We start from the raw sequence: 27,312 nt of genomic DNA on the forward strand, positions 1-27,312 counted from the left end.
ATGATTAAGTCATATTTTCAAACAATCGAATGTCATTTGAAAGTTCTTCATTTGGATATTTGACTGACTGTTTTTTACAACTGTGTTCTGAATATATATATATATGTGTGTGTGTGTGTGTGTGTGTGTGTATACATACATAAAAATGTCAAACATCATTCAGTTTATGTATGATGAACTGAAAAATGTTTGACATTTTTGTGATTGCTAAATTATTATACATCCGTGTAAATCAATAAAGTATTGATATGACTTGTTTATGAGAAAATTATATTTGTGTGGTGTTTTTGTGTGAGTTTGAGCATCTTGATGGCTTTGTCTGTTTGGTTCATCTCCACCATACTGGAAATGCACAAAGTGTGCTTACACTTTGATTGTTTTGTCAATTCTATTACATTTTACAATGACTGGAACACATTTTGGGAAATCTGACATATAGCAGAGAAAATATCAATTTATCAATTATTTTGCAAACATTTTTAATTACTTATATATTTATAACAGTTGTTGATCACCAACCTTGTTTTTTTTAATTAGAATGTTGGGAGTCTTGAAAAGAGACAGTTTCTCTACCTGACACTATGCAATGCCTCGGATAGTCAGTAGATAGCGCTGTTGTATTGCAAAGTTCTGTTAGTAAGGGGTTTGCTGCACTCGAGCGCCTTCAGTCCTTCATCCAAAAAAGTCGCTAATGATAAAAAAAACAAAACTCATATTCAGCTCTTTTCCAGTGAAGTTAGTTTCACTGTGGTCAAAAACTGAATTTGTAGCTCCATTCTCTTCTTGTCCACAATTCAACCACTACATTCTAATATCAGACAAAAGGCAAGAAAACATAACTTCAAAATATTTGATGCAGCCTGCCCTCATTTCGACAGGTGGGTCCCTATTGATGGCTTCAGACTGAGTGTCCTCCTCCTTTAAGACCTGCTGTGGTATCGTCTTGACTCCACTCCTCCAGCCCAGCAGCCGCTGACTTGCTGTCTGCACAGGAGGCTCAGCTGGTCTGTGCAGCTGACCGGGGCTCGCTCAGGCCGCCGTGGGTTTCCAATTCCAACTGTGCTGCAGTGTCACAGCTCTCCCTGTTTATCTACTCTGTTGCTATTTGAGGAACAAGAACTGATGTTCACACCCTTTTTGGCCATAAGGGACAATACCCCACGACCTCAGTTTATTGAGTTAAACACAACACAAAGTTTGGCCTAAATTGCATTGAATCTGAAGGAAAGGGCTTAGGATTTCAGTTCATCTTGTCAGGGATTGAATAATGACACGATACAGCAGCTGGAAACCATACATAGACGTAAATGAGATGTCAATGTAAAGTAAAACTAATTGTCAACATCAAGGACATTCCACCACTAGTAGCACTGCTCATGTTGTAAGGAAACCTTTTTATCTGAAGGTGGTTCTAATAATGTGTTTACTGGGTCGTAATCAATATCCTTAATGATCTGTTCTCTCTGTTCCTCTGTTTTGTTGTCCGCTGTGACAAGATTATAGTAAAGAGATGAAACACTAACCTGGATACCCAGTAAAGTATGCATGTTTCATCACCAAGAATTTACCAGAAATTCTGTCTGATCATGGCTATTGCTCACAATTTCCCTTCTTGATACATCTTCAAAATGTCATTTTCACACGTGCAGATGTTTGGATGTGCCCATCCATTCTCTCGCTTTAACAAGGTTTAGTGCTGGTCTGGCTATATTATTGACAGAAACAAGTGAGCTGTGTGCTGAATTACCAATAATCAACAAATATCACATACAGAATAGAGAATTTGTGCACCTTGTTATGCTGTTTTACCTGCATCCTCAGCCATTCTTCATTTTTACAAATGAGACAGAGAAATCTTTCAAATCTCCATCAGGATGTCTCGTCCATCCTCACTTTACTACACATGAGCCACGGCTTGCGGCACTATCTGAGCACCATACCGCCCTTTAAAAGGTAGGCCAGTCTGCACAGTGACAGTATTGGTTCCAACGCTTGGATTCCGGGGGCTTGAGCTATTCTTACACTTACACGCTCCTCTCTGTGCACTCTACACTACACCAGCTCAGTCAGAAACACAGCCAACAGTCCTCTTCAAAACACAGTCCGAATGACCAGACTTGCATACAGTATGTCACTGTCCACTTCTCAGTATGTGTCCACTTATCTCTCATGTGCTGCACTGGATCCCCCTCTCTCTCTCTCTCTCTCTCTCTCTCTCTCTCTCCCATGCTCAATATTGCATCCAGAATTTAAACTCTTACAGAAATCCTCTCTTTTACTCTATAGCGCTCTCGCTCCTGCTGCCTTGGTTGCATTTCTACCGACAAGCTAAACTTTTCTCCTGCCACCTGCTGCACATGGCCCCTTCACCTCCCTCTCCTCCCCTTTCTGCTCGGCCTCTCTGACCTCCTCTCACCTCCTCCCTCCCCCCCTCCCCCCTCCCTGTCCCACCCAACAACTGCCAGCACATTTACATTTTAGGCGTTTCACAGGCACTCTCACCCAGAACGGCCGTGCGTAAAAGTAGCTCAACCTTGCTCTGCAGCCCCTCCGCTCCCTGACCACCCCTCCTACACACATTGCACACACACTCACAAACAAAATGAATACACTCTCACTACTCTGTCTCCACTCAAGGAGGTTTTCTATTACCTGCAGTGTTCTCCATGTCTTCCTTGTCTTCCTTGCCTTCCTTGTCTCTATACTCACATTTATTAAAAGTACTGAAACTAAATTCTTTGAAAACATGCTGGATTTATGAGCTCAACTGATACATTCATAAGCCACACCTGCCCCCGAGGCATGCATATGTTTGTAATCCATGCCATTTACTCTGCACTTTGATGCTATACTACAAATCTGGATCATGGCAGGCTTAATGTTGACATTTCTCTGCACCCAAATTAATCCAGATTCAAGGTTATGATATGAGATGAGATGGTGTATTCATTTATCATCGTAGCACTGTTTCATTCATTTTGTTATACTTTTTTTTCTTATAGGACCTCCACAAGTTTTGAAAGACACATTTTTATTTTTCCAGCAGCATCTCCAGAGTTATCTTATCACTTAAAAAGTTCAATTTCAGTCAGATATCCATTGATTTTTGTCAATATTTTTTCACATTATGGTAAAAATCCCATTTCAGTTGTCTATTATAAACACCTTTCTCATTTCTCCACATTTTACTACATCTCAACTATTCAGCGCTTCCTCTTAGTTTACAATACCCTCCTTGGCGCCTCCTCCCTCGAAGTTACACTCCTCCTGGCCTCTCACACCCCAATTTAGACCCTGAAATACACCCCAAACATACATGTACACACACACACACACACACCACACACTGTCCCTCACACACACACACACACACATGTGCTTGCTCCCCTCCTCCATTAGAGTTATAATTAATCCAACTGCTCCTGTGTCAGGGCTGAGTAGCAGGCACAGATACGGTTTCAGCTGTTGGCTCAGTGCTTCTTTCCTTATTTATTCAACAAGGCACAGAAGGATTTTGCCAATAAGCTCTGCAGAAGGGCAAGGCTTTAATCTTGTGTAGATGTGTCAATAAAAACACAAAATTGATTGGATTTGCAATTTAGGCACACGTAATAAAGTGACTTCCAAATTGCAATTGCTTAAAGTTAAAGAACATTTTCAGCTTGAAGTACCAAGAGGCATGTTCATGTTTGCTCAGCGATGGTTTGAACCATTACAATATAATTAATTTCATGCAAGCTCATACAAAGATAACAACCTGTCTTATGGTGCAAAGTGCTGGATTCAACTTTGTTGGGATAGGAGTCAATCAGCATTAAACCTTTAATTCAATTAATTAATGCAAACAACCTGTGACTAAAATGTTTGGCTAAATGAATCTGTGTAGAATGTTCTTCCTCAGCATCCATGTTTCCGCGTATTGATGTGCACTGCATGGGAACTGTTAATTGGTCTCTTAATTGGCTCTGTGGGACCCGTCGGTCGGTCGCTGTGTGTCAGTGAGGCCTAAATCTGTTCAGATGAGGAAAGCATTTTGCCATTTTAAGGCTGGATGCGGCCTACTAACGCTGCTTGGTAGCGACGTCTCCCATAGAAACCCCCAGCGGCCCGCGCGCTCCTTATACGGCCCTGAGGTGGGACCGCTCCGCGCAGGGAGGTCAAAGCGACAGTGCCATATATGGCGCGCGCCCTCTCCGCGACGGGCGCGCGCAGCGTCACTGTCCCCCCTGATCCTCCTCTGAAAATTGACGGATAGCGTCCCCCCCTTCCTCCCCGGGGCGCGCCTCCTTACTGCGCTCCCCTCCTCCTCCTCCCACCGCCTCCACCCCTCTCGTCCTCGGTCTGTCAGCATCCTAATATGGCAGAGGGCCGGGATGGGGGCCAGTGCTGAGGTTTGTGAATGGTGGAGGTTTGGGTATATAAGGTGGACGGGTAGGACAGAGGATTGTAGCTGGTTCAGCAGCAGTACTGCTAGGGTCTTTCTCTCTCCGAGCCGCAGACACTCTCCTAAGGTAAGAGAATCAATGGGATCGGTCAACTCTGAAGCCAAACATCCATGCTGTAGGACACCGAGCCCGGTCATGCAGGAGGAGAAGCTATAGGACGGGAGCGAGAACAGATAGACTAAAGCACAGAGCACATGGGCCTCTCCATGGAGGCCAGACTAGGAGAAGACATGGACGTTTTGCTGTTAGTTGAGGCCTGAAGGCTCATAGAAGTAGCCAGCTGCTGTGGAGAGATCTGGACCCTCTCCAGGGCTGCTGACAGTTGATAGATGAATTGACAGATGGAGATGGAGTAGGTTGATCTTAGAGATGCCGATGCTTAGGACTCCAGGAGTCTGCAGACCACAAACAACATAATCAGCAGCTAAGTGTTGATAACTGAGGGAATCAGGCAAAGAGAGAAACGTTGCGTTCGTTAAACATTACTGGTCCTTGTTGATTTTGCTTCATATTGCGAGCAGGAATAGATTTACCACATCGAAATAACACAAATAAATGTGCGTTAGTGTAGAGTTGCTAAATCAATGCATATATCTATTTGGTGAAAGACGCTTATTCTTCGCCGTTTCGTTAGTTTACAGCAGGTGTCGTGCGTAACGGGCCGCTGTCTGCAGCATGGATGCATTTTAACAATCAGGGATTCAATCGAGTTTAACGAAAAGTTATTTTGAATCTAAATATATATCCATCGAAATTACGCGAAATGTTTATATTGCCAAGATATCTAGAAAGAACCAACAAAATGCCGAGGACAGCTTTAATTCTGTCATTTTCTGCGTCGCGATGTGAAGATGTTTTGTTGATGTGTGTCTCTCCCTCCGCTCTCCTCAGAAGCCAACATGTGTGACGATGATGAGACTACCGCACTCGTGTGCGACAACGGTTCCGGTCTTGTGAAGGCTGGATTCGCCGGAGACGATGCTCCCAGGGCTGTGTTCCCTTCCATCGTCGGCCGCCCCCGTCACCAGGTAAACACTGGAGAACATATACAATTATAGGGCGCACTACCAGGAAATACACGCTGACGGAATTGCGAAATATTTCTGAAAATTCTTAATTGGAAAACCCAAAATGGATTTCCTCAAAAACTGTAATTGTGTTGTTACATCTCACTATAGAGAGAGAGTGTCTACTTTAGAATAACACTCTCTACAACTTTACACATTTGGCCGGGGGTATATGTGGAGTTAATAATTGGTCCAGTAAATTTCCAACATTTGATGGAGAGAATTGTAGATGATGTCATACATTTAATAGAAACCAGCGTGGTGATTATGTTTTACCTGGACATGTAACCTGAGCTCCTTTTTTAAAACACTGTCGCCGGGCCTCTTTGAAACTAAATTGGTCACAGATGAAATAACAGTCACACAATTGTCTCTGTGACCCACGCTGCTATTTGGCACATCCACACAACGTATCGTCATGCGTGTCTTTGTGCAACCTGCCACTCAGTCTCAGGCTTTCATCTGTCCAGAAGAAGGTCACATCTCTAGGTGGCATGAATGGCGTCCCGGTCTAACCTTTACATTCTCATCTCTCTTCTCCCTCCAGGGTGTCATGGTCGGTATGGGTCAGAAGGACTCCTACGTCGGCGACGAGGCTCAGAGCAAGAGAGGTATCCTGACTCTGAAGTACCCCATTGAGCACGGCATCATCACCAACTGGGACGACATGGAGAAGATCTGGCACCACACCTTCTACAATGAGCTGAGAGTTGCCCCCGAGGAGCACCCTACCCTGCTCACTGAGGCTCCCCTTAACCCCAAGGCCAACAGAGAGAAGATGACCCAGATCATGTTTGAGACCTTCAACGTCCCAGCCATGTATGTTGCCATCCAGGCTGTGCTGTCCCTGTACGCCTCCGGCCGTACCACCGGTAAGCCCACCAGCAGTAAACGACTGCTAATTATAACACAGTCAAGGCAGCTTACACACACTCACACACACACATACATACATAACATACATTGCACTACACATATTGATTTCATAGTATGCAAGTGATATGTAGTGTATCAAATATAGCTACATGACATCACAGACGTATTTGTTATTAATGCGTCATTCCGCTGATTTTACGCACAGCTTTTACGCACGGGCACCTGTAACTTCCACCTATTTCATTCAGATTTTTACGCGATATTGTGATCCGTGCTCCTTTTCAGACTTGTACTCACTCTTCGTTTTGCCTCTCTCCAGGTATTGTGCTGGATGCTGGTGATGGTGTGACCCACAACGTCCCAGTTTATGAGGGTTATGCTCTGCCCCACGCCATCATGCGTCTGGACCTGGCTGGTCGCGATCTGACCGACTACCTGATGAAGATCCTGACTGAGCGTGGCTACTCCTTCGTGACCACCGGTGAGGAGCTTAGCTTAAACAAAGGACCAACCCATGGACATTGGACACATATCTTATGGATTCTATATCATACCTTTATTTATTATTAATAAGGATTATGTTTACCGTTTATAACCAGCAACAATTTGTCCAACAACACACAGATTGAGGTAGTCGTTAATGGTAGTAACGTACACACAGAATGATGTAGCCATTAGAGGTGTGTTAAGGTTAAACGTCTTTACGCACAATGTCTGTGGGAGGCGTGTCATGCCGGCGCTACTCTTCGGCACACTGAGCAATAACAAAACTTGTCTCTCCACAGCCGAGCGTGAGATCGTGCGTGACATCAAGGAGAAGCTTTGCTATGTGGCTCTGGACTTCGAGAACGAGATGGCCACCGCTGCCTCCTCTTCCTCTCTGGAGAAGAGCTACGAGCTGCCCGACGGTCAGGTCATCACCATCGGTAATGAGAGGTTCCGTTGCCCTGAGACCCTCTTCCAGCCTTCCTTCATCGGTACGTGTGATCAGCCTTCAATACACAAATCCCCCCTATACCCCCACCCCCATTCCCCTGTTAACTTGTATCCCTCTCACCTGACCAGGAATGGAGTCTGCCGGTATTCATGAGACTGCCTACAACAGCATCATGAAGTGCGACATTGACATCCGTAAGGACCTGTACGCCAACAATGTGCTCTCCGGTGGTACCACCATGTACCCTGGTATTGCTGACCGTATGCAGAAGGAAATCACTGCTCTGGCCCCCAGCACCATGAAGATCAAGGTAGAGAACACACACACCTACACATACACACCAATATAGGAATCATAAAATGTATTAACAAGTGTAATTATACTTCTACGCACAAACGTATCCTTACAGCTTTGACTAAATAATTCAGTATGATGTGCAGATATACATTCCAATTAAAAATAATTACTGTAGCTGAATCTCATGTGAGATGTGTGTGTACCTCATTAAGCTGCCTGTCACCCTGATGGCACGGTAATAACCCTCTTCCTCCTCCTCATCTAGATCATTGCTCCTCCCGAGAGGAAGTACTCCGTCTGGATCGGTGGCTCCATCCTGGCTTCCCTGTCCACCTTCCAGCAGATGTGGATCTCCAAGCAGGAGTACGACGAGGCAGGCCCCAGCATTGTCCACAGGAAGTGCTTCTAAATCCTCCATCTTCACCAGCATCTCCATCAAGGTCACAACCAACAACCTGGAGATCAAGCAAAGAGGAGGACCACCCTCTGCCACACAGCGACACTCTGCTGCCAACGGACTGTCTGCCTGCGCTGTTGACATTTATGCATTTTCTATCCTTTAAATTGTGCATATTGAACAACTGTTTGTTGCCTGTGTTGCACGGAGAGAGTCTGTGAAAAACATCCCTGAACCATGCATCTACCCAAAAATTTTAATAAAAAAATAAAAGAACAACATGTTGACCAACACATGTGAATGTAAGTGTATATACATGACTATTGATAATTTATTAAAGTCCATTATTTGGTAATTTTGTGTCTAATCAATATTTAGGAATTACAAAAAATAACAAAATCAGCCAAAAACAACAATACCCTAATCAGACAACATGACTAGATAGATAATAAAGATCAAACGAGACCGGGAGACACAAGGGAGGATTGTAATAAACCTCTAAATACTTCATACACCTCCAATCAGCCTATCAATAGACCATATGGAGGCGTGGTGTTGACTTGGCTCTCGGGGTGATGGATGGCTGGACGAGGCGGGGGGCGTCCATCAGTCACATGGGGGCTGCCAGGTGACAGAGACGGTGAAAGGCGATGCCACCAGGCCCTGGCAGTCTGGGTGGGGGGTAGGGGGTTGACTTGCCCGGAATGTGCCCACGCAGCAGCAGCTCTGACCGGGCGGATCAGAGGTATGGGACACCCGACACCGTGCCCCCGAATCCATGTTGAGCCGTCCACCCCGCATGCAGCCCCCCGAGTCCCAGACCATCTTTAGACAAAATCGGACCCCCTGGGCGTATTGGGCATCTCCACACAGCGCTGCCTTATAAGCACAGAGACGCGCCGGGTTATCAGGGTGGAGGTTTGAGTGCTCACAACAGTCTGCGGGGCTGAATGCGTGAACGGTGTTCAAATCTGTAAAATTAATGGATCTTTAACGCTCTATGATCATTTCATGGTGATATCAAAAGCATTAGTTGACTAATTGTGCCTGACCGCAGGAGCAGCATTGGCGTCTCCACCACCTGTTGCGGGTGTGTTTGGCTTTTTAAAAACGTCTGGGAACGGGCGGAGCCAACTGACGCAGGCTGTGATTACAGCAGCACCGTGGGCGCCATCTGTTCTGTTTTCCTTCCGTGAAATCCGAGCCATTGTAAGTACACCGTAGACCAAATTAGACTCTTCTAACCCTGCATTTCTAGTGCTTAGCCGTGCTCGGTTGTAGATGACAGTCTGTGTTTTTATTGCATGAGCAAACGCTGACAAGCTATCATTGATGCGAACATACCTTATTCCTGCAGGGTGATCAGACATTATAAATAACACGAGCACAGTGTCATTGGAAAGGTTTCACAGACCTGACAACTGACGATAATTAATAACGAGATGAGAAAGGAATGTTTGCAGTCCGAAAATGGCGACATAATAAGATCTGGGGAAAACATTGCACCGCTAAGACGAGGGAATCAGGCTGTCATGAAAACCTGTGTGTTAATACTGATCTACAATCCATTTTCTAATTTAATGTTTTGTCAAATACCAAAACAAAACCAAAACATTTCCAAATTTATTAGATCTGTGGTCGATATAACTGGAAAAAGTTAATTCTAACCAAAGTAATCCGTATTTCTGACTGTGTCCCTACAAAGATACCGCTGATATGGATTTTTGGAATTAATTCTTTGTCATCATTATCATTATTATGTGTATTATCATGTTATTATGTATAAACTGTGTACAGAATTTGGACGTAACTGACAAGTCAGAAACCAATCAGAAGCTTACTAGCCAAAGTCGTTACGATGAGGAAATGTGTGTGTTCTGACGCTGTTTTGGCGTTTTACGGTTTATCGTAGATCTTTATCTACGGTAATAATTTCAATATTATAATCCGTTGGGTTCACGGAGTCCCGGTTGATGTTGAGAATCCCGGAGGTCTTCCGGCAGGGGGCGGAGTCTTCTGGCGGGGGCGGGGCCGTCTGGGAGAGTCAACTTCCTGTTGCTCCGCCATTGGTTCGAACTGCGCCACGATATGGTTTAAATGTCTCGCGGCAGAGCGTTCAACTAAGGCGTCGAGTGTTAACCCTCCCGTAGAATGTGTTTATTTTCTCTCGTGTTTTAGTTCGTTACGTTATTCAATACTTTAGTGACTCGGATGTAACGGGGCAATATTTTGGGAGACTTTGGCTGTTTCAACTGTTTGGATTTGAGTCCAGAGAGCTCGCTAAGTGAAGAGTGTTTCTGCAGGGACAAGATGGTGACCAAGAGGATCCGCTCAGAGTACATGAAGAAATTCAAGGACCCGAAATGGGAGACTTTCTACAAGTGTTATGAGGATATGCTGATGTACAGGCTGACCCGCAGGCTGCTGGAGCAGTCACACAACCCCTGGTTCTGGAGCGGCTCAGACACTGATTCGGACTCCGGTGGAGCACCTGCTGCTCCCAGTAAGAACCAAAACCAGAGTCAGGTCCAAGCTGATCCCTGTAGAGGTGGACCAGAGGCTGAGCTAGAAGAGTGTGCAGGAGCAAGGGCGGACAGGCAGCAGGAGGGGACGCAGGCCGGGACCACCGCGCCCATACACACGATTCCAATTCCAGAGGAGGAGGAGGATACCGGCCAAGGTAAGAACGAACTAAAACAGTATGGAATAATACTGCAAGGTTACTGATACTTTGCTATATGAAGTTATATATTCTCTCAGGCTGTCAGCATGATGGTGCCAGAGAGGTGGGAGTACTAGAGGGGGAGAGAGAGGAGCAGAGAGGCAGTAAACAGCCAGCAGCCCCTCTCAGGGAGATGGAACAAGGTAAATAAAACTACACTCCATATTACAATGTAATCACCTTTATTACACCTCACACTTGTGTGAAGGACTGTGATCAGTCAAAACAGTGCCAGAAAACCTGACTACCACCTAATCTGAGATAATGTCCCATTGTAAATGTGTGATATTCCTATTTAAAGGTTCATGAATGTCTATTGTGACCCAGTGAATGAATTGGTCAGCTTGTTGGGGATTTTGCCCAATGTCATGGGTCTTACTGTACACTTGGAATTTCCAGAATGTTGAGCATCCTCTTTGTTTTCCGGTCCACCCAAACGTCCCCTTTCTGCTCTTCTATGTTGCTTGACCTCCTCTGGTTTTGTGCTTCCAGAGAAAGAATCTGCAGCAACTCGTTTACAGCAGGTTAAATCCTCAAAATCTTCTAAACCCACTTGGCGAACGTCCCGGGTCAGACCTGCACCGTCACAGGCTCCCATAGAGGACAGCAAGGAAAGGAGGCATCCTTTTGTCCTGTATGGTTCAGGGGAGAAGGATGCCAACACGTCTGGAAAGAAGACGCACAACGTGGGCCCTGTCGCCTCCACCACAGAGGTAATCAGTCTGCCCACGGTTGTTTACATGTGTGTTGTGGCAAATGGTGCTGTGAGTAAGAGGCATCACTAGAAGCTGTTACTTATGTTCACTCTCCTGTCAGATCCACGAGTCTGCTCTACGTGCCAAGACCAGGAGGGAGGTGGAGCGACAAGTGCAGGCCCAGAGGGTCGAGCGCCGGAGAACAAAATCTGCTGACGTGAACAAGAAGAGAGCACAGCCAGCACAACCCGAGTTCAATCCCTGGCTCACCGAGTACATGCGCTGCTTCTCCGCTCGGACCCGATAGGACACACACAGTATTTACTCACTCAATTACATCATTGAGTGTATTAAAAGAAAACACCACCAAATTCACTAAAATTCATATTGTTCTTAGATATGAAAACTATTCAGAAATCCAACCCATCAGAACAAATCAGAACCTGGACAGTGATGAACACAGTGTGACTTATTCATATGTTTATGTTTTATGGAAAGATTTGTACAGAATTGCACAGCAAGTTTCTGCTCTAGATAGTACTGAAACATTTTACACTGACACAGAGAATATGGATAGAAATGTGTTTGTTTGAATTGATTGATATAGTCACTGTATAGATGTTTAAATTAGTTTAAAGAGCTTGAAAATGTGCCAAAACACATTTTACAGCAGACCCTTTAAATGTGTTTGATACTGAAGATATATATGTAAACATGGATCCAGATCAGGGGCATGAAGGCACCAGGTACTGCAGCCATGTTTTTGGTAACACATCTGAGTAAACAAATTGAACAGTAATAACAACTGCACAGCACCTCTAGTTCATGGCTGGCACACAAAAGGTTTTGTAGAATCGAGATTGGTCTGTGCGTGTGCGTTTTTACAGCAGGTTACAGGGTTGCACACCTATCAACGTGGTTCTAACTTTGATTAGATTGGAGGACACGCTTGACTATTAAAAGCCATATGACTGTGAACAGCGTGTGTGATTCCAATCTGGAGAAAACATGAATTTGACCTGAAACTGATTTATGTGCCCTGCGAGACATAATGCCCACGCCACAATTAACTGTCAATGAGAAGCTTTAGAACCAAAACAAGGACAAATGTAAATCCAAAGCCCAAATTACTTTGATGTGAATACAGTGAAGACAGATTGTATTTCGTACAGGACTCCTTGCTTTATATTTGGGTTGTTGATGTATTTCCTGTGACTGATTCTTAGTTTGACACATAAGTAGACATTGTGGACTTTGCTTCATTTGTGTATAACATTGTATTTTTCATAGCTGATGAAACTTTGGGGAATAAGATTGATTTTAGTATCCTTTTGTCAAAAAAGGACAAATAGAACACAATGCGTTTTTGCCTTCACAGGTATTGTTCAGTGACGCTTGGGTGGAGCGTTTAATATGGTTAGATTTGTTTAACTTTAATGTTTGAGTTCAGTATCATGTTATCCAGCATATTGCTGTGATGGTTCTTCAGTGTTTTCATGTGTCCAGAAAAACAACATTCCTCCATTGTGACATTTTGTGCAATATTATGATCTAGTGGTTCACAGCCAGCGTAGTTTAGATGTGGTTTTGACAATCTCAGAATGTAGAAGCCAAGTGACACAGCCAATGATTTACACTGACTGTTTCATTAGATAAATGAGATCTCATAGTGGAGTGCCTGTTATTGCTGGAGAGACATTTTACTTCGTCCTTTTTAGTTTGTCTTGGTGGGATATAGACGAGAGAGCTGAGCGTGAGTAAAAGTGAACAATGTACGTGTTTGTATTTGTATTCTAGGCTTTTCAGTGTGTGAGGATTTTTCAAAGTATTAACTGGCGAGGTCATGTGATGTGGTGCAAAGCTTTCAGTAAATCACTTTCTCTAATAAAGTGATTCTGTGAAATTTCTAACCGCTGAGTAATAGTGTAAATTATATACTGCAGTACTATTCTATCTACCGGAGCAAAAAGAAACACACAGCACTCACCAATGTTGCAGTGTAATTAACCCACTTTTTAAAATATACACAGTAAGACAATAAAATAATGTCAATGCTCTATATTTATATAGTTGTTTTATTTTAAAAACATCTGCTTTTATCATACACAATAAATTATAAATTCCATGATATTCATAATGATGATGCAGACCATACATACATATAAATAAAAGACTAATGACAAAAACACAAAGATAGCAGCCAAAGCTACAATCAGATAAAACATGTCCATCTAATATGAAATATTTTCACTGATGCGTGCTTGATTTTGAGACTTGAAATCAGAATTACAAAGGGCCACCGCAGATGAAATGTATTATAATGACATGTCATCCTTTCGTATTGATTAACTCCTTCGGAGCTTTAATTATGGATAGACTGTATGAGAGGAAGCTAAAATCAAGCACACATCAGATTTGTTTGCACAGAACATGAAATGCATTCAGTGAGTATGGACCCAGCGCCAGCAGCAGTCAGTCAACTATTCATGGTAAACAGGCAACATTTACTTTACAAATTACAGCAATGTCAACATTTTCAAATCTTGCATTACATTTTTCTAAATGTTGAAAGCCGAATGTACAATTAAAACTTAAACGTTGACATGTAACATTCACCGTCAGATAGTTGAAACAGCCAACACACCACAAAGTCCAAAGTCTGTTCGGAACAATTCAACCTGGATGAGTTTGGTGTTTGAGCCTGAACTAGGGTGGACGGTATTGTGTTATGCACATTGTCATTGCCCGATTTACAAATGAACATTTGTACTAACAGTATTTCCCACATATGCTGCTTAGAAAATGCCAGTGCACAATAGCTGAACGTAATCATACAGTGGGTGACCCGGATTATGAATATGATATCTACTTTAATATACACACACACACAATATCTCTTCATCATGAAATACTCTTGATATTCTGTTTGAGAAACCATGCGTCAGTCTTTATATACACAAACACTTTACATTGTATAAGATGCTATGGGGGGGCAGGGGGCGAGTGAGTAAGATGTTAGGGAAGGTAAGAAGGATGGGATGAAAACAATGGAGGAGAGATAAGAGTGGAGTGAGAGAAGGATGGAAAGAGGTGATGATGTGTAATTTGGCAACTGGAGAGCCAGGGGGCGTGATGGAGTCAAAAGAGTGTAGAAAGTGTTGGGAGTGAGTAAATGTTAGTGGGTGGGTGTGGGGAGTGTGAACAATAAGGTGGTGAGAAAGATTAACAGGCAATTAGGAAAGTATGTGGCTGAGAGCAAACGGGTAGATACAAGACTTACATTAGTGTGTAAGATGGTGATGAAGGCGAGTGGATGAAAATTATGATAAATAAGTAATGATACACAGTTAAGAGGAAGAAATCATGTCAGTGAAACACATCCTGATAAGAGGGCTGGGACGAGGGGGGGGTTTGGTCCAATAAGGGAGTAGTAGTACTTGGATGAGGGCGTGGCTCTGGTTGCCCTGGAGATGCTCCGAGGTTCTGAGAGAAGGCGTGTCCGGGAGGTCTTCAGCTCTCTTCGGGTGCGGCCACAACAATGAAGGTTCAAATGGGTTCTCAGGGTTCCGTGCGAAGCTCGAAGGTCAGAAGTCAGGGAGGGGTCACTGTCATAGCAACCTGAACCCAACACATTTTAGGTTCCCCCATGCCTGTCCCTTCTCCTGGTCTTCACCAAAGCTGTCTGGATTTACACGCTGCACACACACACACACACACACACACACACACACACACACACACACAGACAACAACAACATAAGGTTCAATAGTTACAGGTAAAAAAAACTCATTGCAACTGTGTATGTGTGCGTAATGAAATGAGGTGAGCTCTTTGTTTACTGTCAAACAAGTCTTTACACCAAGTCTTTACACAAAGCATTACTTACACCCACACACACTTACGACGTCTCAATGTTTTGCTAAGATATTGAATTCTTAATGATCCCTGTGAATAATGCTGATCGTTAAGTAATGGACTCCTTTTAGGAGACTATGAAATTATTGATGAGCCTAAAAAACTCCACTCCACTCACTCCAGTGGAGCACGCTCACACATTGAGAACCAGAGCGCTGCCTCAGGCTCCACATGCACTTTCTGTGCCTAAATGAACAGCTGCATGACAAAATTGAAATTACCCCCAATGAAATTACTTATATGACATGAGATACATAACAGTGATATTAAGGAAGAAGGAAGTTATGGCTGAATATAGTCAAACTTCCTTTGTTATATGTAGATCTTTATTTAGACGTAACATTCTATAATTTCTTTACATTTTTATCCTTCTCATCTGAAAATAGCAATTATCAGATTCATCACCTTATGTTATAATGTTACACACACCTGCCCCTCACCTTGTCTCTGTGTGTGTTTCTGGGCGTACCCACTAGCAGCCACACTCCTGTGTGCCCTGCGCCTGAGCACGACGAGGAGAGCGCAGCTGTCGTAACGCCGCGTCGCCATACTGGATACCCGAGCCCATCCTCTCTGGGTCCAGCTCCCCTGCAATAGAGAGAAGGGGTGGATGCTTGTGTTAGGATCTGGCCCTGACTCCCTACAGGAAGCTTAACACTACATCTATATCACCTCAACATCAATTTGATCATTACAGGGCTGCAGTCTGGTTAAGCATAGATGTTGGGGTTAGAAGTGTTGGAGATGTAATTTGTTTCTGGCTTAAACTCATTTCATATTCTCCAGTGGAGGTGTTACAGTGATCGACTAAGAGGTGGTTGGAGGATCGAAGCTCATACCTGACTCGATCTTGTTGAGGATTTTCCGGGCGCACTGGACAAAGGCCTCCTCAACGTTCTCCCCTGTTAGAGCACTGGTCTCTAGGAACATCAGCTCTGACACACACACACACACACACACACACACACACACACACACACACACACACACACACACACACACACACACATACATTTACAATCCATTTAAAGGTCAAGGCTCAATAACCAGGACTGTTGTGTTGTGTACATAAATATGCCAGTGAACAATGACAGACTAGGGCAGAAAAGCCTGGAAGCCATAGACTGCAAGTCAAACAGTGGATGCAGTGGAGCAAACTTCTGCCACAGCAGGTGCTGCTCCCCTGCCAAAACAAATATAGCCACGCCTGTGACAATAATAAGTGACTAATAAAGGCCCAGAGCTTGTTTTAACTGTGATAACATCACTTTATATAAGAGGTCATTTGACGTGATAGGACAAAGTTGCAGTTCCATCCAAACAATCCCGCCTGATCATGAACTGTTGATCTTACCGTTCTCCTGAGCAAAACGTGAAGCCTCCAGGAATGTGACCTCCCTGTCTGCATCCAGGTCCTTCTTATTCCCACACAGGATGATGACGATGTTCTGACTGGCCAACATCCTGGCATCGCTCAACCATGTGGTCAGAGCATTGTATGTCTCACGGCTGAAAGAGAGAGACAGACACAGAGAGAGACAGACAGAGGGAGAGAGAGAGAGGCAGGTAACATTTCAAAAAGATGAGGTGGTCTATTACAAAAGCTCAGAATTAGCTTCACACGGGTGTTGATCTGAACCTTTCGCCGATTGGCTATCTTACCTGGTGATGTCATAGACGAGCAGGGCTCCAGCTGCTCCTCTGTAGTAACTTCTAGTCACCGACCTGACAGACATACAGATAAACCCAGTAGGTCATTGAAAAGCACATGATATTACCAAGTTACATTCAGACAATGACTTATATTAAGAAAACCTAAACACAGAGATGACAAAACCTTATGAAATATATACACTAAACTGAATATATCCACACGTTACAACCAATATTCTAAAACACAGTGTATATTAGTATTACCGGTACATACATATTAGTTGTTATTTATGGCTGAATGTTTCCCTACCTGAACCTTTCTTGTCCTGCAGTGTCCCAAATCTGTAGTTTGACCATTTTATTGACCACACTGATGATCTTAGAACCAAACTCCACTCCTATAGTGTGGTTGGATTCATCCTTAACTGAAAACAATAATGTACAATTAATCTAGACACCTTTAACAGTGATGATCTACATTTCATTACAATATCATTCATCTTCTAATAACATTCTCTAAACACATACATCACAGGCAATTTTCAAATGTTAATGTGTTGAGCAGACTGATAATGTGATGATACTCTGTAATAGCCTGAACCACATGTGCATTACAAGTACATTACTATTGAACCGACTAATAATGTAACATATTAGTTATTGTTAGGACTGACGGTACTACAGTCCATACAGTACTATAGCTTAAACAGTGAACAATGAGAGGTGCGTTACATATCTCTGACTTACATCTCTTCTCTATGAACTGGTGCAGTAGACAGGATTTGCCTGTCCCAGCGTTCCCAATCACCAGGAATTTAAACAGGAAATCTGAAGATGGAACATATACACACACAAAACCAAACATATGTAGCAGCATAACACGTATACGGTGTGTAGTGTAACGTGGAGATAGTTGATCTAAAGAAAAACATCTGCTTCTAAGCTTCTCCATTGTGAAGGTTTGCTATTTAATTCTATTCGATATCAAATAATGTTGAATCCCTTTATATTCAAACTAAATTTAAAGTTGTCACATTTACACGGCAGATTTTGAGGAGCACTTAAAATTATAAAAAGGATGAAATAACAATGCATAGATTCGTCAATATAGAAGATTGATTAGCTGACTACGAGTCGTTAGTTTATTTGAGAAAAAAAAATTCTACATGGATGTTGGAGGGATCACACGTCATCCCAAACACCCCACGATGGAGGAAGGGTGACGCTGTGGTGCCTCACATCAACAAGAAAAACAAACCCGTAAACACGTAAATATTTAATCGATAGGGTTGTCTTTTCTTTACAGAGCAGATCACAGCCAGATCTTTATGTTAGCTTCATCACCCTTGTCATCCCCAGCCCAAACTCTCAAGTGTTTTAATAATGCTCCTTATTCCGCTAACCTCTACGGGATCTTAAGCCAAACAAACTGGACGCCTTCAACCCGCTCAGCCACAGTCAACTCTGCATCATTAACTCCGCCATGTAACTAACACTGACACTGCGTTGTGGTAAACTTACAGCGGGCCAGAATCCCTCACTGACGCTTAGCTTAGCCTGTCTGCTATTTATTTACGCGGAGAAAATGCCTGCATAAGTCACCTGCCTCATCCTCATCTCCGTGACGGATGAAGATGTTCAGGGTGGACGCTCGTTTAAACAGACTGCTTACCGTAAGACTCCGACATCACCACCGTGGCGTTTGGATGACAAAATGGGAAAAGTAAGCAGAGAAATAGGCTGACAGATGGATGGAGTAAAGGAAAACAGTCCCGTTAACGATTTCCGTGGAACACAGCTGATCTTACCCTCCGACATCCTGTACGAGATTTCCTTTCACAATAAAAGCCCCATTGGCGAAACTTTCTCTTTAAAAAAAAAAAATCAAGGAAAGTAAATTCGTTATGAGTCTTTAAGTGTTTTAGTTCGGTGTGTTATATGGACATGATCCGAAGGATTATCTAGTTCTAACGGTTTGGTGTTTCAAAATGCGAATGGACGTCCCAAAGATTGTAGTTTCATCAGACTGCCATAAGAGTATGCAAAAACTAAGTTAAGTATGTGTAGGAGAATACAGTTTTCCTTCTAGGTTATCGTGAAATTAGTTTTGTTTCCATATTCAGTGTAATTTTTTGTGTTTATTTTTGCTTCTTGTCAAATTTTTATTTTTCGGGCAATCCCATTTTTTAAATTTAAACGTAATTAAGATGTAAAAAAACAAACCTATCATTTATACTTTATAACAATGAACAAAGAACAATAGAATTTATCAACAGTTTATAAATCTTTCCGCAACACTATTGGCAATGACGGGATAAGGGAGGGAGACGTGCACAAAAACACAATGGGATGGTTTTAATGGTTTTTAATAACGAAGCATTGATCACCAATAATGAAAGCAGATGAGTTTTTGTATCTCGCCTAGAGTTCTGTCAAAGGAAGAGAAAGCATAATAGGCTGTATGTGCATCACATCCTTACCTGAGTGAATACTATTGGCATGTTACCTTTCTGGTCCTTTCAAAATAAGTTCCTGTATATAAATGTGTAGAACTCCGGCTGGCCTTCACTCCAATTCCTTTAGGTGGCGGTAATGCGCCCTAAGCTGTTTGAACCCGCGATTGATAGCTAGACGATGATGAAGAAGAAGAAGCTAGCAGGTAGCAGCTATCTGTTGAGCTAGTAAACATGGCTGCAGTGCTCCCAGTTAGACCGCCCTGCGACAGCAACCCCGCCACACCGGGAGCACAATCCATAAAGGTGACGTTTATACCCCATATTTAACCTCAAATATTGTGTTCTGAAAGGTTCCCATCGTTTCTTAGCCAATGGATAGTAAGCTAGTTATTATACGCTATCTCGCAATGAATGGCATCTGTAATTGACGTTAGCATCATCCCTTTGTTTTAACTCTATGCTGCATGCAAGTTTGATCGCTTCCTCCCCCTCTTAACAATTTATTAAATTTGCGTTTATTTTTGAAACGTTTAACGTCAAAAATAAGCAAACCTTCATCTCAGGCGCACTGATTCAATGTAAGCAACGCCAAGTTCATGTTGTGGTTTTGGCTGAACACTGATTAGATGCTGCAGTTTGTTCCTCATGAGAAGTTTCTATGACACCAAGCAGACAAAACACCCATAATGAATTTTGATGTTCACTGTTAAGAGAATAGTAACATCTGATGGTGTGTTCTGAACTTGTGTGTCCCTTTCTTCTGCATTCAGCCGGAATTGGTCTAGATTCTTTAATGTGTCTTGCACTCTGTCCACATTTGGTTGAATTTCTCTACGCCTCTGTAGGAGGATGTGACTGAGGAAGAGTCCAACGATGGGAGTCAGCCTCCCAAACGAAGGAGAATGGGTTCAGGCGACAGCTCCCGAAGCTGTGACACGTCTAGCCAAGAGCTTGGGTGGGTTGTTACAGACACGAGCAGTCTAATTGCAGCACAAACACAAGTATAGCATGCATGTAAATAAACTGACTGACATGTTTTTATCCCCAAACCCTGTTCCCACCAGCCCCACATATTTCCCAGCAGAGAACCTGACAGAGTACAAATGGCCTCCAGATGATACAGGAGAGTATTACATGCTGCAGGAGCAGGTCAGCGAGTACCTGGGAGTCACCTCCTTCAAAAGGAAGTACCCTGGTAAGCCTGGAGCAAAGACATGCAGGATTTATCACAATATTAAGGGTGTAGTAGATGCACCTTGTGTCCAACATTGTTGTTTCTATCTACTGCACCGTTTAAATGTGATGCTGTCTTATTTGTCACTCAAGACATGGATAGGAGAGACTTGTCCCACAAAGAGAAAGTCTACCTGCGTGAACAGAACGTCATCACTGAGACACAGTGCACTCTGGGTAAGAACCGTACCTCACACTCTTGTTGTTTAACTGCAACATATCATTGCGTAGTCGTGCATACAAGAATACAGCATTCAAAGAGAAAGTGACTGTGTACATGCGATACACACAGACATGTACTTGATGAGAGATAAGGTAATAGGAGTGTGTACACTTGTGTAAATGTGTTTGTCTCCAGGTCTGACAGCCCTACGGAGTGATGAGGTCATAGATCTGATGATAAAGGAGTATCCCACCAAACACGCGGAATACTCTGTCATACTGCAGGAGAGAGAGCGACAGAGAATAGCTAAAGAATACTCCGTAAGTACTCATGTAGTCTAGTTTCAGTACCCTGGTTCTTTGTGTTGAGGACAAGCAAGGATCAAATGTCCTGCAGATGTTGACAGTGAAGCATTTATTGGTCCACCGACGTCGTCACCAAGTTCTTATTGTATATTTACAGCAAATGCAGCAGCAGAACCATCAGAAGGTGGAGGCCAGCAAGGTTCCGGAATACATCAAGAAGGCAGCAAAGAAAGCTGCAGAGTTCAACAGTAACTTCAACAGGGAGCGAATGGAGGAGCGGAGAGCTTACTTTGACCTCCAGACACACGTGAGTCCAGCCTGAGGTCATTCACTCGGCTCTCTGAAGCGTGAGGGGGTTCTGACCGGAGTGTTGTCCTGATGCCTTGTGTTGGTTTATGTTTTGCTGCTTTTAGATCATCCAGGTGCCTCAGGGTCGGTTTAAGGTTCTGGCCCCAGAGTTGACCAGGACAGGACCGTACCCTGTGGCCCTCATACCAGGACAGTTCCAGGAGTACTACAAAAGGTACTTTACACACCAAGGAAAATGCTTTGGGCAACAATTTCCCATGGGCTACATTCAGTATTTCAGTGTAATTGTCTCTCTGGATAGTTGATCTGCAGCTCTGTACTTCATCTCATAGTTTTGCTGTGTTGTGCGTGCCAGGTACTCTCCCAATGAGCTGCGATATCTGCCACTGAACACCGCTCTGTTTGAGCCGCCGCTGGATCCAGAACTCCCCGCACTGGACTCCGATCCCGACTCAGACGATGCTGAGGATGGCAAGGATGACAAAAAGAACAAGAACTCATCTGTAAGATATTCAGTAGAAACTGAACCACTTAAAGCAGGAACCCCTCTGACTGCTTTCTCCAGGAATAATGACTTCCATAACTTGGATACGAATTGTACACCAACCCTCAAGCATTTTCTCCCTCTTTGTCCCTCACCAGGACAGTTCTTCAGGCAACACATCCGACGTGGAGAGCCAGGAAGGAGGACAGGGCCACAAGTCCAAGGCCAAGACGTCCACGCCAGGCAAGGACGGCACCCAGCGCCAGTCTGCCTCCCACAAAGCGTCCGCCAGCGCAGGGTACAAGGTAGAGGACAAAACCAACTGAACTCTTCTCCAACAACAGCAGCAGCACTTTTCTACCCCTCCTCCTCCTCCTACTCCTCCTCTTTCTACTTCTACCACTCCCTCACTCCATCCATCCCCCACCCCTCCCCTAGCCTTTTTTCACTTTGTCCTCCGGCTTCTACAGTTTGACAGCACTTTCAACTGGGACAACCTGGTCACACACACACACACTCACACAAACACTTGCACACACACACACACACACACACACACACACACACACACACACACACACACACACATACACACACACACACAAGGGATCCTGTCTTCAGTTTTTGTTTTCATGATTCCCACATCAGACTGTGAGCAATAAGAACAATTTAAAGGAACAGTTCACTTGTTTCCTTCCCGTGGCACTTTTCACTTTTTTCAGTTTTTTTTTCTCCATGAAGACAAATTTAAACGTTTTTTAACTTTCTTTGTATGGTCTTCAGTATACCTCTTTGTCTGTCCTCACTTGTCAATAATGACAAAATATTTCTAAGACAAGTAAGTGGATGTTTTGGCTGCTAGTTTTCCTGTTACCCATTTAAAAAAAGAAAAAAAGAAGCAAAGTTTTTGTTACTATGATAAAGTATATATGCTACATATATTTTGTGGTAGCTTTGAAATAATAATTACTGTTAACACTTCAGTAATCTTTATACCTAAAGTGTAGAATGCATTTAACCTTAATGTGTTGAGTGTGTGTTGGTATAATTATAACATACTGTGTTTCTTACACTATATGATGTACTGTGATAATTACTAGACAGCTGGTTGACACGAGCCTCATTAGACCATAATATGGGAGGACTTGCTGACCTTGTTCACACTGTTGCTGAGCTGAGCTACAAGTAATGGAGTTGGATAATTTCTTTGCCACAGCCGTCGACAGAATTTTTTGTAGTCCCCGTTCTTGCTGAAGACGGTTTGCAATATGTAGTACTTAAAGGAAATACCCCAGTGTTTATGCATAATGATAACACAAAGGCCCAGGTGGGGTCCAGGTGGGTTCAGCTCAGTTTTGTGGTGTGGGCATGGTTCCTCTCCAGTGTCTGCCTGGAGGCTTTGCCAGTTCAGACTGGGTGCAGACATAGAGGTCAACACGCCAGCGGTCTGAGGACCTTTTTTCATCAGGTTGGTTTGCAGTTACATGTGTGTAAAAAATCTTCAAAGAATTCTATATATCAAATATATCTGTCTCAGCTTACAGATTCTAAAGGTACAATACATATATCATTGTATCGGTATTAAATATGCAAGTTGCCAAAGTATAATGCCCATAGAGTGGAGGCATGTCTGTCCCGTTATCAGTGGTAAATTGTCTTTGACATTTAAAATGTTGACTGTTTTGTAATTTTGTTCTTCCACAAATTGAAAATGGTCAGATTAACCTCATCCACAGTTTGTGTGATGTGTGGTTACGGGTGCTGTGACCTCACAGATGAGGGGAAACTCACCCAAAGCTTTGTGAGTAATGACACAAGCACGATACGTCAAATCATGATTTACTTATAAAGATGGTGGAATCAGATCAACAAATGGCAACTACTGAAGCATAAGTATGTTTCTCTCTCCTATTATACCTCATGTTGAATCTACTTTACACTGCCAAAATGTTACAGTCAAGTATTGCAAGTGGAAAATAAATGAGACTTTTCCTTCTGTTCCTCAGTGCTGCAGCTTTTCAGTCTTCTGAAGCCTTAACTGAGATGCAACATTCTAAAGATAAACATTCATTTATGTTGCTTTGCATGATCATATCTACAAATATTATATTGACTGTTAATATATTAGGAAATTGGTAGATAATATTGTTGCTTTTGTCGTTGTTGCTAGTGTAGCTGGAATGTGAGGTGATGGGTTGTGGTTTAGTTTTGTGTTCTTGGAAGATTTACAACCGTGATGTGGGTCAGACGTATTGGATTCCTGGGTTGTGGTTATCAGGACTCACAGGTTTAGCACATTTTAGATGAAGACGTCCCTTTCTATCTTTGGCCTTCTACTCTAATCTCCTTTTGTTCTGACTGGGAGCGATTTCATCAAGTATGTCACAGTTCGACAAAGTAACTGGACATGATATTATTTTGAGGGGCAACAGGGGCATCACTTTATATATTCTGCTATTTTTGGTTTGGTTGGATAAGTTAACAGATTTGTCTTATGTGTCATTTAAATTTTTGCATAGCGGCTGTTGTGTGTGTGTGTGTGTGCGTGTGTGTGTGGCTATAAAATAGTTTTCTTTAGATTTATAACTCGTGTGACACTTAAATCGCCCTCAGCCTCCTCATCTGTCTACTCTGGTTCTTCCTCCTTTTGGCCCTGCAACTCCTCAGCGGTCCAAGTTAATTATATGCCACAGTGAAAGAGCTGAAATAAAGTTTTCAGATGCACTGAATGGACAGAGAGGTGGTGATTTTGTCCAAGAACAAATCAACTGTTTTCATTTCAAACGAGCAAATGTGAGTCATTGATCATTCCGAGCGGCTCCGGGATGGGGTGACGGTCCTTGTCAGTAATCATCACCTGAGACTTTCATTCATCACTTTGGTGTTATGCTGTTTTGTTATTAAACAGAAATTGTGTTAAATATTAAAACGCACCTTTGAGTAACCTGTGGTGACTTCTCATCATGAAATGTCCCAGACGTTAACATTTATATTGATCTACTACAGTATATTGCCCATGACTACAGGAATCCCATTTGTGATTGTGGTTTTATAGCATTATTCTGCCCTTGCAGCCTAAGGTCATTCCCAGTGCTATATGTGGCATTTGCCAGAAGGGTAAAGACACCAACAGGAAAGGCAAACCGGAGGCTCTCATTCACTGCTCCCAATGTGAGAACAGCGGTAAGTTCAAACTCTTCATTTTAAAGGACAATTTCACTCCTGTGATGATGTTTTGATGTTTTGTTTCTGTGATGCTTCAAGTTATAATAAGTATATTTTCTAGTATTAGTAAGTAAGCTAAGCTAAGTATAACCAGTTAAATGTCGTTTCTTGTAATAGTACACTTGAGTAACAGTATCTTCAGTATCAATCATTTCGGGGCGTAATGGCAGGTGTCAGTTCTATGTTTTGATTTTTGGGTGACCTTTACTTCATATTTGTATGAATGTAATATCAATGAACATCAGTTTGCATGTTTATTTATCTGTGTGCCTGTGTCTCCATAAACCCCAGGCCACCCGTCGTGCTTGGACATGACTGCAGAACTGGTGTGTGTGATCCAGACGTACCGCTGGCAGTGTATGGAGTGTAAGACCTGCACCGTGTGTCAGCAGCCGCACCATGAGGACGAGATGATGTTCTGCGACAAATGTGACCGAGGATATCACACATTCTGCGTGGGCATGGATTCAATACCCAAAGGTGTGTAAATGGGCACACACATGTGACTTAAGCTATGATATTCTCTATCTCTCTCTCCCTCCCTCTCCCTCCCTCCCCTATTGTTACTCATGCAGTGTATCTGTGTATCCTCAGGTCTTTGGGTATGTGAAGTGTGTGACAAAGATTTTAACACACCCAAGAAGAAAGGAGGGGCTAAAACACCCAGGAAATCCAAGTCAGCTCAGAAATGACCAAACGGCATCACCAATGACTCGGCATACAGTACAAAAGCTCAACCAGAGTCTGCCTGTGTCAAACATAGAAGGTTGAGATGTCGTTCATTACTCTCACTTGGAATATAAGTGTGCTCAAGACCCAAATCTGTGATCCAAGTGTAAACAATGTAATGTAATCCTCTCTCAAAACAAAAAAACACAAGACCAACACATGCTGTAATATTGAGTAATGGCTCTTATAATACAAATACAAACACAAGACAACAATTTGGTTACTTTTGTTCTGTGGTAGCTTTATTCCCATCAGTAATGTTGGTAAAGCAGGGACATATTCCAAGAGGCAGGTTTACTGTTATCAGACCAAGGAGCAGAACCTCTTGCATAATTTCATTCCATGGTCATTTAGTTGACTCGCTGCTTAAAATGGAACCCCGACCTTGATTTGGATGATGATCAGCAGATAAACTGATTGTCTCTAAGTCAAACTCTTGTATTTAGTATTTACGTGACTCTATATACTTGTCAAAAATTACATACAGGGCCTTTATCGTAGCAACTGCATTCCATAGTTTTAGGGATTGACTGGTCTTATTTGACTCCCACCGCCATTGATGAAGAATTTCAGGTACAATGTGTAAACCAAGTCCATGCAAATCCACTGTGCTGAGTCTATTACTAACCACTATCAGTATCAATGCATTACTATGACTTAAAGTTTCTCTCATTAACAGTTGTATTGTTCCCACATTATCTGTTCAGATGAATTGATGGTGCTTTTCATTCCATACTACTGAGACAAACAGGTTAAGCCAGAGCTTGCTGGTTATTATTTTTGGTATGTTTTGTATCTCATATAAACAGTTTACATTTTTTTTATTTAACCGTTATTTAATTGGACCAGACCATCAATTGTAAATAAACCAATAACAAAATGGTGCTCTTGATGATCCTCTGTAATAAAATACACGAGCAGCTCTGTGTGTGTGTGTGCGCGTGGCTCTTGACCTCTGAAGCCATACATATTAGTTTCTACTTGAGTTGGTTGAGTTGTCACAAATATCTCTCACTATTGATTTATTAAAACCATAACCATGCATTGTAATGAGTTGAATTGAAGAATCCAACAGCTGTGATGAACTCGGCTGATATTACAATCATCTCGAATGAGTCCTTTTTTAAAAATCTGTTACTCCGTCTGTTTTATATTATCCTTCGATCGACAGGATGATCTTGTGTTGTGTTTGAGAAATGTTTTTGATAATGTCATAGTCACTGAATTCTGATGTTCCTTTTCAATAAAAACCCTTTAAAATCAATTTTAAATGCGTCTCCCCTTGCTTTCTTATTTGTCACAGGCTCCTTCTCCTGTGTGTTACGTGTAGGCAGTATAAAGTCCTAAATGTTCCTGAAACATCTCCTGCGCTATATGATTACAGCCCATAGGCGGCGCTGGTT

The 27,312-nt window shown here is 42.8% G+C and overlaps 4 protein-coding genes across 4 annotated transcripts; 3 read left to right on the forward strand and 1 right to left on the reverse strand.

Moving 5' to 3' along the window:
- Positions 1 to 4,431: 4,431 nt before the first annotated feature.
- acta1b (actin alpha 1, skeletal muscle b) lies at positions 4,432 to 8,284 on the forward strand. The gene is made up of 7 exons (XM_076155894.1): positions 4,432 to 4,511; positions 5,337 to 5,473; positions 6,060 to 6,384; positions 6,708 to 6,869; positions 7,174 to 7,365; positions 7,454 to 7,635; positions 7,888 to 8,284. The coding sequence occupies exons 2-7, from the start codon at positions 5,345 to 5,347 to the stop codon at positions 8,029 to 8,031; spliced, it is 1,134 nt and encodes a 377-aa protein (XP_076012009.1). The 5' UTR covers positions 4,432 to 4,511; positions 5,337 to 5,344; the 3' UTR covers positions 8,032 to 8,284.
- Positions 8,285 to 9,158: 874 nt separating this feature from the next.
- ccsapb (centriole, cilia and spindle-associated protein b) lies at positions 9,159 to 13,253 on the forward strand. The gene is made up of 5 exons (XM_076155816.1): positions 9,159 to 9,228; positions 10,323 to 10,699; positions 10,780 to 10,884; positions 11,234 to 11,454; positions 11,558 to 13,253. The coding sequence occupies exons 2-5, from the start codon at positions 10,330 to 10,332 to the stop codon at positions 11,741 to 11,743; spliced, it is 882 nt and encodes a 293-aa protein (XP_076011931.1). The 5' UTR covers positions 9,159 to 9,228; positions 10,323 to 10,329; the 3' UTR covers positions 11,744 to 13,253.
- A 240-nt stretch (positions 13,254 to 13,493) lies between these two features.
- On the reverse strand, positions 13,494 to 18,807 carry rab4a (RAB4a, member RAS oncogene family). Its single transcript, XM_076155817.1, has 8 exons — positions 18,678 to 18,807; positions 17,753 to 17,833; positions 17,316 to 17,430; positions 17,015 to 17,077; positions 16,707 to 16,861; positions 16,192 to 16,287; positions 15,793 to 15,940; positions 13,494 to 15,131 (listed from the first exon to the last, which is right to left on the reverse strand). The coding sequence occupies exons 1-7, from the start codon at positions 18,691 to 18,693 to the stop codon at positions 15,825 to 15,827; spliced, it is 642 nt and encodes a 213-aa protein (XP_076011932.1). The 5' UTR covers positions 18,694 to 18,807; the 3' UTR covers positions 13,494 to 15,131; positions 15,793 to 15,824.
- An 835-nt stretch (positions 18,808 to 19,642) lies between these two features.
- Positions 19,643 to 27,173, forward strand: phf10 (PHD finger protein 10). Its single transcript, XM_076156163.1, has 12 exons — positions 19,643 to 19,764; positions 20,307 to 20,416; positions 20,526 to 20,656; positions 20,788 to 20,871; positions 21,053 to 21,177; positions 21,320 to 21,469; positions 21,576 to 21,685; positions 21,827 to 21,974; positions 22,114 to 22,260; positions 25,030 to 25,138; positions 25,472 to 25,660; positions 25,775 to 27,173. The coding sequence occupies exons 1-12, from the start codon at positions 19,693 to 19,695 to the stop codon at positions 25,870 to 25,872; spliced, it is 1,473 nt and encodes a 490-aa protein (XP_076012278.1). The 5' UTR covers positions 19,643 to 19,692; the 3' UTR covers positions 25,873 to 27,173.
- The last annotated feature ends 139 nt before the right edge of the window (positions 27,174 to 27,312 follow it).

The sequence above is a fragment of the Genypterus blacodes genome, unplaced genomic scaffold, assembly GCF_046128005.1.
Source record: "Genypterus blacodes isolate CSIRO-AG114 ecotype Tasmania unplaced genomic scaffold, CSIRO-AGI_Gbla_v1 ptg000067l_1, whole genome shotgun sequence".
NCBI lineage: Eukaryota > Metazoa > Chordata > Actinopteri > Ophidiiformes > Ophidiidae > Genypterus > Genypterus blacodes.

What these genes read in the sequence shown, in the direction of transcription:
- ccsapb (XM_076155816.1), top strand. Translation starts at nt 10,330, where the DNA reads ATGGTGACCAAGAGGATCCGCTCAGAGTACATGAAGAAATTCAAGGAC. An exon ending in TCTCAGGGAGATGGAACAAG is followed by an intron (nt 10,885 to 11,233) that starts GTAAATAAAACT and finishes TTGTGCTTCCAG; the next exon opens with AGAAAGAATCTGCAGCAACT. An exon ending in CTGTCGCCTCCACCACAGAG is followed by an intron (nt 11,455 to 11,557) that starts GTAATCAGTCTG and finishes CTCTCCTGTCAG; the next exon opens with ATCCACGAGTCTGCTCTACG.
- phf10 (XM_076156163.1), top strand. Translation starts at nt 19,693, where the DNA reads ATGGCTGCAGTGCTCCCAGTTAGACCGCCCTGCGACAGCAACCCCGCC. An exon ending in CGGGAGCACAATCCATAAAG is followed by an intron (nt 19,765 to 20,306) that starts GTGACGTTTATA and finishes ACGCCTCTGTAG; the next exon opens with GAGGATGTGACTGAGGAAGA. An exon ending in GAATAGCTAAAGAATACTCC is followed by an intron (nt 21,178 to 21,319) that starts GTAAGTACTCAT and finishes GTATATTTACAG; the next exon opens with CAAATGCAGCAGCAGAACCA.
- acta1b (XM_076155894.1), top strand. Translation starts at nt 5,345, where the DNA reads ATGTGTGACGATGATGAGACTACCGCACTCGTGTGCGACAACGGTTCC. An exon ending in CTACTCCTTCGTGACCACCG is followed by an intron (nt 6,870 to 7,173) that starts GTGAGGAGCTTA and finishes GTCTCTCCACAG; the next exon opens with CCGAGCGTGAGATCGTGCGT. An exon ending in CCAGCACCATGAAGATCAAG is followed by an intron (nt 7,636 to 7,887) that starts GTAGAGAACACA and finishes CTCCTCATCTAG; the next exon opens with ATCATTGCTCCTCCCGAGAG.
- rab4a (XM_076155817.1), bottom strand. An exon ending in CTCGTCTATGACATCACCAG is followed by an intron (nt 16,862 to 17,014) that starts GTAAGATAGCCA and finishes TCTCTCTTTCAG; the next exon opens with CCGTGAGACATACAATGCTC. An exon ending in CCTCAACAAGATCGAGTCAG is followed by an intron (nt 15,941 to 16,191) that starts GTATGAGCTTCG and finishes TCTCTATTGCAG; the next exon opens with GGGAGCTGGACCCAGAGAGG.